Source organism: Muntiacus reevesi, chromosome 6, assembly GCF_963930625.1.
Source record: "Muntiacus reevesi chromosome 6, mMunRee1.1, whole genome shotgun sequence".
Taxonomy (NCBI): domain Eukaryota; kingdom Metazoa; phylum Chordata; class Mammalia; order Artiodactyla; family Cervidae; genus Muntiacus; species Muntiacus reevesi.
The window spans coordinates 53,569,309-53,585,356 of record NC_089254.1 but is presented as its reverse complement, the minus strand read 5'-3'; the positions used below and the strand labels follow the sequence as shown (position 1 = coordinate 53,585,356).

Here is a 16,048-nt window from a genome sequence, read left to right as displayed (position 1 = left end):
CAGCAGATAGAAGGTAGAAGGAAACTAGTTCAACATGAAAGAAGTCATTTTGAGAGATGACATGAGATGTGATGATGTGATCTTGGCCATTTAAGTACTCAAGTATAGCCAGGAAACCATCCCCAGGGACCCGAGGAAGAAATTCATGCACTGGACATGTAGCTGAGCTGGATGGCCCTTTGTCTGTGTAGCAGGCACTTCCTTACCTCCCCAAAGATGTCCAGGTCCTAATCCCATGGACCTGTGAGTAGGTTACTTTACATGACAAAAGGGGCTTTACAGACATAATTAAGTTGAGGCTCTTGTGATGGGAAAATTTTCTTCGATTATGAGAATGGGCTCAATTTAATTTCAAAGGTCCTTATAAGAGGGAGGCAAAAAGTCAGGGTCAGAGAAGGAGATACGATGAGAGAATCAGAGGTTGAATGATGTGGGGCCATGAGTCAAGGAGTACAGGCCACCTCCAGGAGCTAGAAAAGGCAAGGAAATGGATTCTCCTTCAGAATCATCAGAAGAAATACAGCCCTGCTGATCCCGTGATATTAGTCCAGAGAGACCCATACAAACTTCTCATCCCCAGAACTGTAGTCCATTTGCATTGTTTTAAGCCACTCCACGTGTGCTGATCTGTTACAGCAGTCATAGGAAATGAATACAACATGCGATGCACACTTAAACTTCCATTACCTCGGGACATCTTCAAGGAGGGGACAGAGCAAGGGGCAAGGGCAAGGTTTCCACGTAACTGAAATCAAAGCAAACCACATACAAGGAAAATTTATGCATGGGATGAAAAATTAACTTTGGATTTCTCACATGGAGTATGCTTGAGTAAAACATACCTGGTGTTTTGTTTCTGTTTTATTTTAAAAGAGTACACTGAGATGTTGAACTTTTGAGGGGGTAGATTTTTAATTTTTTTTTTTGTTGACTATCAAACAAGCAGTGGCAAATGATAGCAACAGCAGTCATGAGGGGCTTTCCAGGCAGCAGTGCAGAGAAAAAGGAGCAGGAACAGGGTGCCCTTTACACTCTAGGACAACACATGCATCTCTGATAGTAGCAGTTAGGGAAAGTCCTATACCCATGGGCAGTAGGGCATGTCAGCTTACTAATCTGGGGGCACAAGCCTCTCCCCCAGTGTGAACTTGGGTGGGGATCCACCCTTAGGGTGACACAATAGACTCTTAGCCTCTCTCTCTCCTTGGTCACTGTGGCATTTGTTGGTTGAGAGATCACTGTCCCCTTGGTAAGGGGATCAAGAGGGGGTTCAGATTTAAATAGACCAGTTGCAACTGTGTGATGTCGAGGTCCATGACTTGGCCTAGGGGGTGGTGAATTTTAGTTAGATTTAGGATATATTTTTTAGAGAAGACCAATTCAAGTAGGTTCCCATCTCTTTCTCTAAAAGAATTGAGGCAATTCCATCTGGTGATGTACGTATCTCTTCCAGTAAGTGGTAAATAATACTAATAATATATATATTTAAAAGAATAAAACTACATATCTTCTTAAATGGGAGGCAAATATATCTACAACATTTTTCTTTTCCCAGTCTTGTAAATCATTATCTAGTCAACTTTACCAAATAGAAATTTGACTTACCTGAACTGTTGCCTAAAAAACAAAAAGGAGGCTTACTCTTGAAGGCACTTGGAAAATAAACTTAAATCTTGAAGTCACTATCACAGCTACTATTGTTGGCAACCATTTGACACATAGGCTCTGTTAGTAATTTTTAGCAAGGTCTTCTAGTCTCCAAATCTCAACCCTTCATGGCCCCATCATTCTACGACTTTCCTATAAGTCCTTGTAGGATTAGGAACTTTAAAGATGTACTAAAAGTGAATGCACTGGAAGGTATTAATTAGAGTGGCTTAGTGGTAAAGAATCCACCTAGCAATGCAAGAGGCTCAGGAGATGTGGGTTTGATCCCTGGGTCAGGAAGATCCCCTAGAGGAGGAAATGGCAACCCACTCCAGTATTCTTGCCTGGAGAATCTCATGGACAGAAGAGCCAGGTGGGCTACAGTCCATGGGGTCACACAGAGTTGGATGCAACTGAGCCACTGAGCATACACACAAAACAATCAGGGACAGTTTTACTGGTTTATACGTGAGAATCCCACAGACAGAAGAGCCTGGTGGGCTAGTCCATGGGGTCACAAAGAGTCGGACATGACTAAGCAATTAACACACACACACCCATGAGAATGAGTCTCCAGGAGAGTGTATACAGGTATGGAGATAAAGCATGGAGACCAGGATGACTGCCCAGGAAGAATCACAAACTCAGAATAAGAGTGGACCCCTAGGGTGGGAGGAGGGCATGGCCTGATCGCCCACGACGTTCCTGACACATCAGACGACTTTGTTCCAAAATGTCTGGCGGGTGGAAAATTAGTCCTTCCTGGTATTCATCAAAGGCTCAAGCTCTGCTTAGTACAGTCTGTTAAGACATTTAGAGCTTGGCTGTTCAATCCTGTAACCACTGCCACACGTGGCAACTGAGTCCTTGAAATGGGACTTGGCTGAAAAGAGATGTGCTGTAAAGTGTAACAGTTACCAGCCTTCAAAGACTTAAGCTGAAATAGTGTAAAATAACTCATTACAAAATTTTTATATGGGCTATCTATGAAAAGGATATTTTGGATGCTTTGGATTAAATAAAATATACTGTTAATTTCATCTCTTTCTTCCTACCTTTTTTTAAAGTGGTTACTAGAAAAGTTAGTTATATTTGTGGCTTATATTATGTTTCTGCTGGAGAGCACTGATTGAAACATTTTCAGTGCCGCCCCTCTCATAAGCTCAGAGACCAGACCATGGAACTTTCTGTAGGGTTATTTGGTTTGTAAGTGGCAGTAATGGAGCTTCATAGAGAGAAACTTTTCTTCTTTGGAAATTCTGTAGGGTTAAGAAATAAAGTGCTGAATGACTGACCCTTAGTAACAGAGGGCTTTGTGACAAGGCAAAAACTTAGGGGCAGGTTGCCTCCTTATACCAGATGACATTCCAGAGATCAACTCATGTAAAAGACAGACCAAGACTTGAATTTCTATTTCCATGTTTTTCCCATTCCAAAAAGAGTATGGCATTGATGACACTCTGTGACCCTCAAGAAAAGTTGTGTGTATGTTCCCATTAGTGTCAGGACCACAGATAATTCATTCTGCAGAAAGGTAGTGACTAAATTAATGAAGGTCCTGTAAGTATAAACACACACCTCACCCATCCTGACCTCTATCAGAACCCAAATTAACCCTGAAGAACAAGTCTAGAAAAAGGAAAAAAAACCCATCATATTAGCAGACTGTCAGTACAACACTGGGATCAGAAATGCTGTTCACATACATTTTTCTCATTGAAAACTCAGCTCAAGTTTTCATCAAAGCCACGAGTGAGAGAGTGAAAATTAATTGGCAAGTCAAAATTCTGAAAATAAAGAAAAACAAAACAATGGCTGTTGCATTTGCCAATGTAAAACATTCCATTGAGTTGTAAAGTTGCTTTCTTTTCAGCTGTTTAAGTTTATACACACATCTCTCCCTTCTCCATCCAATTTGTAAGACTCAGAAGCCAAAGGAAAAAAAAAAATGAAAGAAGAAAAGGAAAGTGCTTTAAAAAAAATCTCTTGCAGTCTCAGGCACTGTAGACATGTGTCTGGGAAGATTGAGTCCCTGGTCAGCATCAACCCTGCCATTATAACATGGTGCAGGGAAGGGACAGAAGCAAGCCTGATTCCACAGTAAGTTCATTTCCATCATTAAAGCCAGACAAGAACTGCGTGAGCAGAGCACATCCCAGACAATTATTCAGCCAGTGAAGTGTCATGTTGCTTGATATTTTTTCCATTTCTCAATGATACTGCTCGGAGACCAAGCTGAGGAATTCTTCTAGCAGCTGGCTGCATTCTGTTCTAAAATATGTTTTTTATATTAGATTTACCCCTCAATTTGGTTCCCAGTGGGATGAAATTTTTTTTCTTTTCTGCTAAAGAGGAAATACTAGCTATTTATAGCAACTGAAGGAAATAATGAATGGTTCCAAGAGCCAGTGGATAACATGCCATCAAGTAAACAGTGCTATAAACAGTCATTTTTGACAATAGTAACAGGAGATGCTCAGGCAGACTGGGTCTTCAGGCTGGGTCAGGTCATCTCAGGAAACTTTCCAGGCTATTCTCTTAGCCCTCCCTGCATGAGTGATTTCCATCAGAAGATCAAATGCCACAGCGATCAATGCCGGTCAGTTTCTGCAACGTGTTAGGTCTTTATGGACAACAATCCCACCACTAAGTCTTACAGCTGTTAATAGAGGCCTCGTCTGAAGCAATATTCACGGTTTGCTTTATACACATGGGATTTAAACAGTGACTTAAAGGATCTTATTTCTAAAAATACTGTCAACAATTTGAGACTGTTTGGTTTTTCTATTTTTTTGCTCGGTTGTGTACAGTAGGATGCAGGACCCTACGAAAGACTATCACTTGGCGTTTACTTTGATAGTGTGAATTTCCTTAATCTCCACCATTTCCACTCAAACGTTTTTTTGGATTCTCTTTTGGAGCCTCTTTTGGTTGCTAATATAGATCTGATGTATATATACAAATAGAACCAAAAATACATATGGCATTTGCATATGGCTGCTTAGTTACATACACATATACCTCTGGTGGAAAATCCTCCAAGAAAGGCTAACCATTGCTTAATAAATGTTCTTATCAAAATTTGTAAGGATTTCCCCTAAGTGACTTCAATAATACTTCACACCAAAGGGTAAAATATTTTCTGTATTCAACTTCAGTTTTCCTTCTTATTATGGTCATAATGAAAAGCAGGCATGGCCCCCACAAGTTATCCATCCTGATGTGAAAAAAATGTAAAGATTAAAAAAAAAGAATTAAGTATCTCAATTTATTCTTCAGCATGGCCCATTTGAACTCTTTGAAGCTGACAGTTTGAAACTTTCTCAAGTGCCAAAAGGAGACAAAATAGCCATATTTCATCATGTGGTTCATTCTGAGTCACTTACCAGGCATAATAATATTAGAAAAACCCAACTTCCTGGTGATGGATACTCCATGAGAAAATACTGATGAGTATTCCCTTCTGATTTGTTCAATGTCTCCATGCAAGAGTTGTAAAGAAACAGCTAAACCTAAATTAAATGAGAACAGAATTAAAAACAGAAGGTCAGAAATAGCATGAACAGAAACTGAAATTGTTTCAAGTCCAAATCTATGGTGTTATTGTTTTAAACTAAAGATTAACATTCAGACAAAATTAACAGTCTATAAGACAAATATCTAGAGAACACTTTCCCAATTTGACCACCTTAGTTTATTCACTTATAAAGAAGCTTCCTAGAAGCTGGAAAAAACTTGGAACAGAACACTAAGAAGAGGAAGCTTGACTGCTAGTCCCAACACCCACTTCTCCATTCCCTGCCTAACAGAAACACCCCTGCACCAAACTCATCCTTGCAAATGGCAGGGGCTATTCAGCCCTGGAAGACACTGATCTTAAAATGGGAGTTCTAATTTCTTAAAAACTCTATAAAGTCTGTGAATAATTACTTATCAAATACCATAAAGATGAGCACAAATCTAAAGACATCAAAATTCAAGGATTTTAAGGATATCCATAGCTGTTTCTTTCTTTCTTTCTTTTTTTTTTTAAGTAAGAAAGGTGATTAAAATGAAACCAACATTGTATTCTTAATATTATATACGGTACAAACTCATAATCACATTATTTTCTCGTGAGCATATATAGCAAGATGCAGGCCATTTTGATAAAAAGAAATTTAGTCAGTAAAATGGCAAAAATTATCTTTTTTGGTTAGCCCAATTATAGTGACATGACCACAGTAGACTATATTGAAGACACTAAATGACACATTTTTCATACCTCATTTTTCCAAATCTCAGGCAAGAGCTACAGAAAAAAATTAATGTCTTATCTCTTTTAATATGTTTCCTATTTTCAACATGCTGCTTCTCTTTAAGCCTTTTAGTTCCCTGTTCCTTTTTCCATCTATTATTTTAAAACAAAAAAATAAGCCCATCACTTACATTAGTAATAGAAAATGAAACCAGTCAAAGGTGACTTATTTTTTTAAAAAAACTTTCAATCATCATTAACCTGAACTCAAAATGAATGTGGATGATTGAATCAAGAGGATGATCAAACCGTACTCTAAAAATCCTCCATCTACATTCTCATCACCCTTTTCACTCAATAACACCCTTACTATTGTGCCACTTGTTACTCCCAATTCCTACCACACAGCACTATGAAGCTAATTGCCAACATACACCATAAGCCTGGCAACAATCAGGCTGGGATGAAACCAATGTGTAAGACATTTGCCATGCATCTAGATCAGGATCTCCCTTTCACTCCCCTTCAGTGATAAGAAGCAACAACAACTAAAGCAGTGCTCTGTTGGCTTGTTTGCTTGCTTTTCAGAGTGCATAAAACATCAGAAAAAATTGTCTTTTTAAAAAAAGCATTATGCTCAGAGAGAAGATGAAGTCTTTCCTGGGGTTCAAACCAAACCAGGATGAGGTAGCGATGTAAGCAAAGAAGGCCAGGATGTGGCTGCATCACCGAGTCCTCCGGCGTGTGGATCTAATAGAATGTTGGTGTTGGAAAGTTGTTGTGAGAATTAGATTAAATCTGGCAGGCACTCAGGAACTTTAATTAAATCTTCATCTTATTTTTACCTAACTATCTTTTAGCTTACTCCCCACCCTCACCCCATGTGAGCTGGGTGACTGAGGCGATAAAATGGAGATTTGATGGTGACAACTTTGATGTGGTACTATTGGCTCCTTTTAAAACCCAGAGGCAAAAAAAAAAAAAAAAAAAGCCAAACCCAGAGGCCGGCGAACAAAGATAAACTAACACATGTTGTAATCCATCTGTCTCAGCAGCTATTTCTTCTTGACTCACGCTCTTCACTACCCCCACCTCATTACTGGTGTCTCTGTTCTCCTCCTACTTCTGTCCTTTTGCCTTCAAAACATTCACCCACACTGTCACCATCATCATGAACATCATCAGGGTCTGGTATTTGTAGAATAGCAGTGTGTGCCAGATAGGGTATGTAATAACAGTCTCTCCTGCTGGGCAGAACACTGTTCCAGTCCTGGGGTACTATCAGCAATGCTTTCAAATAGAGAATCACATGCACTAAATTCCTGAGGTCCTGTGATGTTTTGCAAGAGCAGGTCATTTTATTAGAACTTCTCATCAAAGGACCTGATCAGAGATACTAGCGACCTCATATGGTATGTAGAAAGTAAGAAGAGAAAAGAATTAAACAATAATGAAAAAACAAACAGATCCTGCTATTCAGGGTAGAGGTTGAAGGAAGGAAAAGTGACCAGGATTCTTGTTTGGCTCTACTAGAGCCAGAATTTATCTAACCATCAGTGAATTTATATATATATATATATATATATATATATATATATAATTTATATATATTATATATATTATATATTTTATATATATATAAAACATATATTTTTTATGGCTCAGTGGTAAAGAATCTGCCTGCAATGCAGGAGCCACAGGAGATGCAGGTTCTATCCCTGGGCTGGGAAGATCCTCTGGAGGAGGACATGGCAACCCACTCCAGTATTCCTGCCTGAAGAATCCCATGGACAGAGGAGTCTGGTGGGCTACAGTTCAAGGGTTGCAAAGAGTCGGACACAACTGAAGTGACTTAGCACTCCTATGTGTGTGTGAGAGTATGAGTGTGTGTGTGTGTGTGCGCGTGTGCTGAAAGGATAAGACAATGAGAAAATAAAGGCATTCAATCAATGTGAATGTTAAAGACAATTGAACATAGGAAATAAAGAAAAAATATGTTTTCGGGGAAGACATAGATGTAATCATGAACAAAAAAATGCCTCAATGTCCTCCAGACAGCCAGAGTCATAGAGATGAGAGAATGCAAGAGGATAGAGAGGATCCATGTAGGAGACAATGGACAGAAAGGAGGCAATGAGGAAGTGATGAGGGAAAATATACAAAATAGTATGGAGAAAAAAAACCAGACATTCTAGAGTTGGATGCATCCTAACATTTGGTTAGAAGACATAGTAGTTCTCAATCTGAAGGTTTAGAAAGACACAGATGAAAGCCCAGGATAATGATTTCATTTGTTTGGCCAACTGATATCAATTTGCAGGGAGGGCAAGGTACAGTTGAAGTGACCCAATTTCTTCAGAATGAAGAACTCACAGAGAATTAAGAACTGGGGAGGTCAGGTGGGCCAAGGGCTTGACTACAGTGTACTTGGCTCTTCCTAAATCATCTATTCGATTTCCATAAAAAATCACAATGCATAACAAACTTCAAAGAGTGGCAAGTCAAAGAAACATGATATAATAGTGAGTCCATAGGAACCAGCCCACCAAGAGCCATAGTAATATTATTTATTTTTCAATCAGGGAAACTCCTGATCCTGTTTTTCTAGTGGTTCTTAATTATGCTGACTACAATGAACAGGTTGGACAAATGACTCACTAGATAATAAGAAATATGGTATTAACACTAAGAAACTATTCTTCACTATAAAGGAGAGACTTATCAAATATTCACCCATTATGATGACCTGAGGATTCATCCTCTCCTTTCAGGAGAGTAGCTCAAGATGTAAGGCATGTTCACAGAGCAGTATTTTCTTCCTATTTTCTTTCTTGTCAGATCACTTTACTATCCTCACCTTAACCCTCTCTCTAGGACTGAAGCAACTTCTAAAATTCTATCTGCACACTTTAACTTACTGCTACCACAATTTAAACTGTCCTCTTTGGGCAAGGCAATAACTTCAGCTTGAGAGGAATATGAAAGGCAAGATATAAGAATGTATTAATATGTGATAGGGTTCCTGCTCCATAGAAGCTGATCATCCAATAATAAAAGGCACACACACGTAAGTAGAATATGAAGCAGTATGGGTTAAATGCATGATAGGAATATTATAGTAAAGAAAAATTATGACTGATGGAATTTGAAATTTCAGGGAAGAATTTTTATGACAACCAATCAAATTAGGTTAAATTTTTAATTTTACAAATAGATCAATAATGTACCACAATCAGTTTTTTTCTGGCACTTAACATAAATAACAAAAAGGAAATTGCTAAGGAAAAAACGCTACTCTTAATAGGAGAAACAAGCATTAAGCTAAGCTTTAAAAAAATCACTCTAGATATTTAAGACCCAATTATAAAGATTTTTAAACTAATTTTAAACAGAGACTTAGTCATTAATTAATAATGAATCTAGAATCACAAAGCAACATTTTTTCAAGATTAAATAGCTTACAGAGCAGAACTGCAGGAGAGAAAGGCTTAGTATCTGTTAAACCAAATGTGCTTGATTCTTTGGGAACTCTAGTTTCTTAGGAATTGAAGCTAATTCACTCTGTGAGATGATTTCTTTTAAATTCATGAAATTCTGCACTTTTACATAAAATGGCAAGCACAGCAAGGTTTATTAAGCAGCAGGCAAAATTGATTTTAGACTAGATCAGCCATTTTGCCACCAATGAACCAAATAACACATAGCAAATGTATACCAATGCAAACACGGAAATTCATGGCAAATATATTTGATAAATACACGTTGTGATTAAGTGGGCAGTTTAAGGAGCCTGTCATACAGCATCATGACTCTGCCTCAATGTTAACTTCTCTGTGCTTGCTTTGGTTTTCACATTTGTAAAATAACTCCATAAAATACTTTGGGCAATGCCAGCTATAAAGGAAGTGCTTAAAAATGCTAGCAGCTACGACTACAACTACCACTGCTGTTATAATCACATGATTGCTTCTCTTTCCGCTGTGCTCATTTGCTATTTAAGCAGTACACTAATTTTTCTTCAATGACTTCTTCTTTAAAATAATTTAAGAAATTCTATTTATTTCTTTTTCACCAATAAAGCTAAGCACCAAGAGGACAGTTCAGTTCAGTTGCTCAGTCATGTCAGACTCTGCAACCCCAGCTCAGCGGCCCAAGCTTCCCTGTCCATCACCAACTACCAGAGCTTGCTCAAACTCATATCCATTGAGTTGGTGATGTCATCCAACCATCTCATCCTCTGTCATCCCCTTCTCCTCCTGTCTTCAATCTTTCCAGTATCAGGGTCTTTGTGAGTTATTCTTTACATCGGGTGGCCAAAGTATTGGAGCCTCGGCTTCAGCATCAGTTCTTCCAATGAATATTAAGAACCAATTTCCTTTAGGATGGACTGGTTGGATCTCCTTGCAGTCCAAGGGACTCTCAAAAGTCTTCTCCAACACCACAGTTCAAAAGCATCAGTTCTTCGGTGCTCAGCTTTCTTTATAGTCCAACTCTCACATCCATACATGACTACTGGAAAAACCATAGCTTTGACTAGACAGACCTTTGTCGACAAAGTAATGTCTCTGCTTTTTAATGTGCTATCTAGTATCTAGGTTGGTCACAGCTTTTCTTCCAAGGAGCAAGTGTCTTTTAATTTCATGGCTGCAGTCACCATCTACAATGATTTTGGAGCCCAAGAAAATAAAATCTGTCACTGTTTCCATTACTTCTCCATCTATTTGCCATGGAGTGATGGGAACGGATGCCGTAATCTTAGTTTTTTGAATGCTGAGTTTTAAGCCAGCTTTTTCACTCTCCTCTTTCACTTTAATCAAGAGGCTCTTTAGTTCCTCTTGATTAGATTAGATTAGAGATGCTTAGATTAGATTAGAGATGCTTAATATTTTTTGATGAATGGATTAAAAAACTCTCCCTGGTCATTGCTTCCTATTTTCTTTTTCACTATGAACCCATTTTTCTACCTTTTATTTAGTCTTTTCCTGATAGTTTATTATCTCAACTTCTAGGAGACATGGTTTAGGGAATACACAAGTGATGCTTAGAAATGAGTCTTCTAATACTGGGCTTGAAAGAACTGTTCTCTGTTTTAAGAAGGTGATGAGAGGAGATGATTCCCCAATGAGACAGAAAAACCTAAGCTTAAGCCACTGAATTTAAATTAACTCAGCAGTTTGGAAAAATCCATAGCAATGAAATTCAGGGTAAGTAACCAGTCCCAGTGGAGGAGCCTGAAAAAAGGAAATGTATATTCATTCCACACTACCATGTTCACTCCCACAGTTCATGGAATTCCTGTGAATAAAGCAACACCCACTGAAAATGGGTCACAGTAAAATAAACAACAATAATCCATCATAAAATAATCAGCAATGAGGGAAAGGGAGCAGATATAACAAATCACATCTTGACTTCCATGGAATATTTAAAACTTAAACTTCCAACTGTCAGGACCTATGTTCACACCCTTCCTCCCTGTTGGAGCGCCGACTGGAGTGTTTATCCCTCCAGTTGGACCTTCATATACAAGTCAGTGGGGCTTCCCTCATAGCTCAGTTGGTAAAGAATCTGCCTGCAATGCAGAAGACCAGGGTTCGAGTCCTGAGTCCAGAAGATCCTCTGGAGAAGGAAATGGCAACCCACTCCAGAATCCTTGCCTGGAGTATCCCATGGAGAGAGGAACCTGGCAGGCTATAGTCCAAGGGATCGAAAGAGTCGGATACAACTTAGCGACTAAACCACCACTACCACCATAAAAGTCAGCAAGATGTCCCTTCCTTTCTTTGAAGCTTTGTTTTCTATTTCTTACCACATCTTGGTTATAATTTATCCAGCATTTTTATGTGTTTGTAGTTGAAGAGGAAGTTACAAGAGGCAGTCTACCATGTGTCAAAAGCCAATTTATTTAACAATCTTTGCAATCTCTATTGTTTCCCAATAACACAAGCAGTCTGTGAAGAATATAGAACAGTGTGCCTTAATGCACAATTAAATTGTAAATGGGTAAGTTAATTAAGTGAGCAAAAATTTACTCTATTTAATAGTATTTAAGAACTATCAATCTCACAAATATTTAATTCAAAGACTGCCCTTTGCGTCAAAAAAATTTTACAAATGTGCCAAATTAAAGTATGAAATAAAACCATAATAGATTAAGTAATGGACTTAAAAAATGTAAAAAGTACTTGACACCACACAATTACATTTTTCTTTTTAATTCGCCTAAGTTTCTATACAAGTATAGAAGAAAAATGGTAGCATATTAAAGTATATGTTCTACAAATACATGTGCTAAAAACATCTGAGCTAAGAATAGATAATAGTGCAAAAATATCATCACAAGTGGGGTATCCAAAGATCAAATTACAAACCCAAACTAATAACAAACAAATTTCTGAAGTGACCTATAGGGGAGGAAATGAAGAACATAGTTGGCATATATCTATTAATCTTGAGTCATTTAATTTTCTCAATTAGAAATCTCATGAAGTTTGATGACCGAACTGAAATGGTCTTTTCTTTTCATTTTCAGCATTTAAAAACATCCACATGCTAAAAGAAAGCCAAAAAACTTGCTTCATTTACTTTTTCTCAAAATAAAGTGTGGCAAATAGAGAACCCTGAATTAGGTTTTTATCTCAATACAGCCAGAATACTGTAAAATTTAAAGAAACTCAGTTTGGAAGATAAGACTAATTGAACAAGCGTAAAAGATTTGAAAAAAAAAAAATCATCATATATAACATAGCAAAATCTAAATGAAAAAAGGCAGGGAATAATTTATCAAAGGAGATTTTTTTTTTTTTTTTTAGAATGGAGTAAAGAGAAGACATAAAATACAGCAGGGAGTTGTGAGCAAAGACAGAAAAACATAGAATGGGTAAAAGACATGTCTTCGCCTCGCTTTGTTTTGAAATCACTGAGGTCTTCTAGTTCCTAGTAAAATTATTGAAGGCTGTATCACTAGTTTAATTTCTAATACTATCATAAAGGCATACACTTCTGGGGGTATGAACACTTACAGTACCATAACTCTATGTGGCTACTAATTCCAAAATCCAAAGAAGGGTATGTTGGGTTGAAGGTAGAATGTAGGGGGAGACACGAAAGGGGGCTAGGCCAGACTGAAAGCCTGCCTTACAAACCACACAGGAAGGAGTCAAGTTGGCATCACAAGTGATGAACCAATAAAACCTGAAATGGGAAAAGAGATACAGAACAGGTTTTTATATGACAAAGAGGATTCTGGCAGCACAAAAGAAGAAGACTTGGCAGGATACAAATTATGGATAAATTTAACAGTCTAGGTGAGAACTAAGGAGGGATTAAAGTTAATATCATTGGTCATCACAGAGGATAGGCATGAACTTCATTGATTGTTTTGGGCACACAGAGACTGTGAAAGCAAACCTACGTCTGAAACCAGTCTCTTCCACTCAGTCTCCAATTTCTTCTTTTTTCCACTCTTATGAATTAATACTGCAATCCTGAATCTACAGGTTCCAAACTTTTCAAAAATCTCTGACATCTGTCTTTGATGTCCTCAATAACCTGTCCCAGGTTTTATCCCAAAATGACCATCCAAGCTGCTGTTTACCTTGTTAATGTGGCAAAATTCATCAAAAATCTCATATTCTTCCTTAATAATCCCATTTCTAAGGCTTTATTTTAAAGTCATATTCTGAAATACAGATGTTCCTCACATTATTACTTACAAATGTGAAAAAACTTGAGAGCATTTGAGTCTAACAAGCAGAGCTGGATACAGAAATTAGGGCCTTAAGTCTCAAAGCTAGAAAAGACAATGCAACCTCCTTAGAGCTCAGTAGATTATTTTTTAATGTTTTCCTATTTGGTACTAGGAAGTCAAAGAAACAAACTTAAGCAAATATCTGATAAGTGTCTTTGATTCATTCATGAAATAGATGTTGTCTATTAGTCATTAAAGAATTGGGCATTTTAAAATTTAACTAGATTAAAAAAATTTTAAGTAGTACATGCATATGTCAAACTGTACTAAAGTTTCTGTTATGGAAGGAAATGTACTTCTTTACCTCAATTACTGAGTTCTGTTTACTAGAATTAATACATGTTTAACAACTTCTTGAGTATCCTACCACAATTTTTCTTTTTAAACTGTGATAATTGTCATAAAGAAATTAAACCAGAAGTCGAGATAAAAATAATAAAAGGTAAATGGTTTTAGAAGTCATTTCTGAAAGAGTAACATTCAAGCTTGGAAAGAGAAAGAAATGGCAATGCAAAAAATGGGGAGACGGTGCTCCAGACAGAGAAAAGAGCATGTGTAAAGATTCTGCAACAGAAAAGAGCTTGGGGTGATGGAGAAGATGGAAGAAGGCCACTGTGTCTGAGCAGAGTCAAATGAGGCTGCAGGGGAGACCAGAAGATAAGCAGCAGTCATGGAAGCCATGATCAATTACTTTTATTCTAAATGCAACAAGGGGATCCCTCCTGGTGGCTGAGATGGCAGTCTACCTGCAATGCAGGAGACTGGGGTTCAATCCCTAGGTCCAGAAGATACCCTGAAGAAGGAAATGGCTACCCACTCCAGTCATCTTGTATGGGAAATCCCATGGACAGAAGAGCCTGGTGGGCTCAAAGAGTCAGACATGACTGAGCAACTAACATCTAACACAAATGCAACAAGAAGTTATTGGAGAATTTTAAATAAAGGAAACATGATTCAATTTGTGTTTTAAGAAAGTGTTCTTACTGTTGTCTGGAAAATGGGATCAGAAAGAGGAAGAGTAAAATTGATGAGTCATTGAGCTTCCTGGACGTGAACATCAGCTTTTTATCAAATTTGTAAAGTTTTTTGTCAATATTTCTTTTAATATGTTTTCTGCTCCTTTTTCTCTCTCCTTTCCTTTTGGTATTCTCATTTTATATGTTGGTGAGCTTGGTGGAATTTTTCTGAGGTTCTGTTCCCTTTCTTTCAGTCTTTTCTGACAAAAAAAATTTTCCCTGCCATGTCCACTGTTTTCAAGAGATCCTATAGATTTAAATTTCTGCAGAGTGTATCAAATAAAGCCATTTTCTTTCAGGAGAGCTTCTTTTTATAAACTGCCTCTTCTCTGGGCCAAGTCTATGATCCACCGCTCCAGAACTGGAGGTGGGTACAGCAGTCTGTTCTTTAGTGACACCCCTGCTTTATGTGGCAAAAGCTAGGCTGGAGCAGTAGCCTCTGGTCTCCTCGTGTGGAATCTCCAGCCAATGAGTGAGCTGGAGCAAGGGCAATTGATGCCTCAGTATTCTCAACTTTCTGTGTCTGGGACACAGCCTCTGCCTTATGAGTGGTAGCCAGATGGTAGAAGGGAGACCTCAACCTCTGAGCCACTTCTGCCAGGAATGTAGCCTGTGCAACTCACAATTGTGAGAGACACTGGAGGTCTTCACTTCTTGATAAGATACAGTATCCCTTGACTGAGAGCTGAAAGGAGAAGCAGTCCTACCTTCTTGGCCACAAAACACCCAGAGCAGAACTTCCATCATGCTGAGTAGGGCCAGGTGGAAGGGAAGAAGTCGACTGTAACACACGTGGCACAAACGCTCTCTGTTCTCATCAAGATTTAATATTATTCTTTTTTTTTTTTAGCAATTCTTATTGGAGTATAGTTGCTTTACAATGGTGTATTGGTTTTTGCTGTGTAGCAAACTGAACCAACTCTATGTGTATCTACACCTCCTCTTTTCTGGATTTCCTTACCATTTAGGTCACCACAGAGCACTGAATATATCCCTGAGCTCTACAGTAAGTTCCAGTATTTTATACATAGTATCAATAGTGTATATATGTCAATTCCAGTCTCCCAATTCATCCCACACTCCCTTCTTTCCTTGGTATACACACATTTGTTCTCTACATCTGTATCTCTTATTTTAGCTTTGCAAATAAGTTCATCTGTATCATTTTTCTAGATTCCACTTTTTTTTTTTTTAATTTTTTATTTTTCAGTGGGTTTTGTCATACATTGATATGAATCAGCCATAGAGTTACACGAATTCCCCATCCTGGTCTCCCATCCCACCTCCCTCTCCACCCGATTCCTCTGGGTCTTCCCAGCCCACCAGGCCCGAACACTTGACTCATGCTTCCCACCTGGGCTGGTGGTCTGTTTCACCACAGATAATATACATGCTGTT

At 38.1% G+C, this 16,048-nt stretch overlaps 1 protein-coding gene across 2 annotated transcripts in view; it reads right to left on the bottom strand.

The window, feature by feature from the left end:
* DOCK4 (dedicator of cytokinesis 4) overlaps nt 1–16,048 on the bottom strand; it is a 468,861-nt gene that overhangs the window by 181,680 nt on the left and 271,133 nt on the right. For both annotated transcript variants that reach the window (XM_065939085.1, XM_065939086.1), the window contains exon 13: nt 5,034–5,159. In XM_065939085.1, the coding sequence (XP_065795157.1) occupies nt 5,034–5,159 (126 nt within the window). The remainder of the gene's footprint in view (nt 1–5,033; nt 5,160–16,048) is intronic.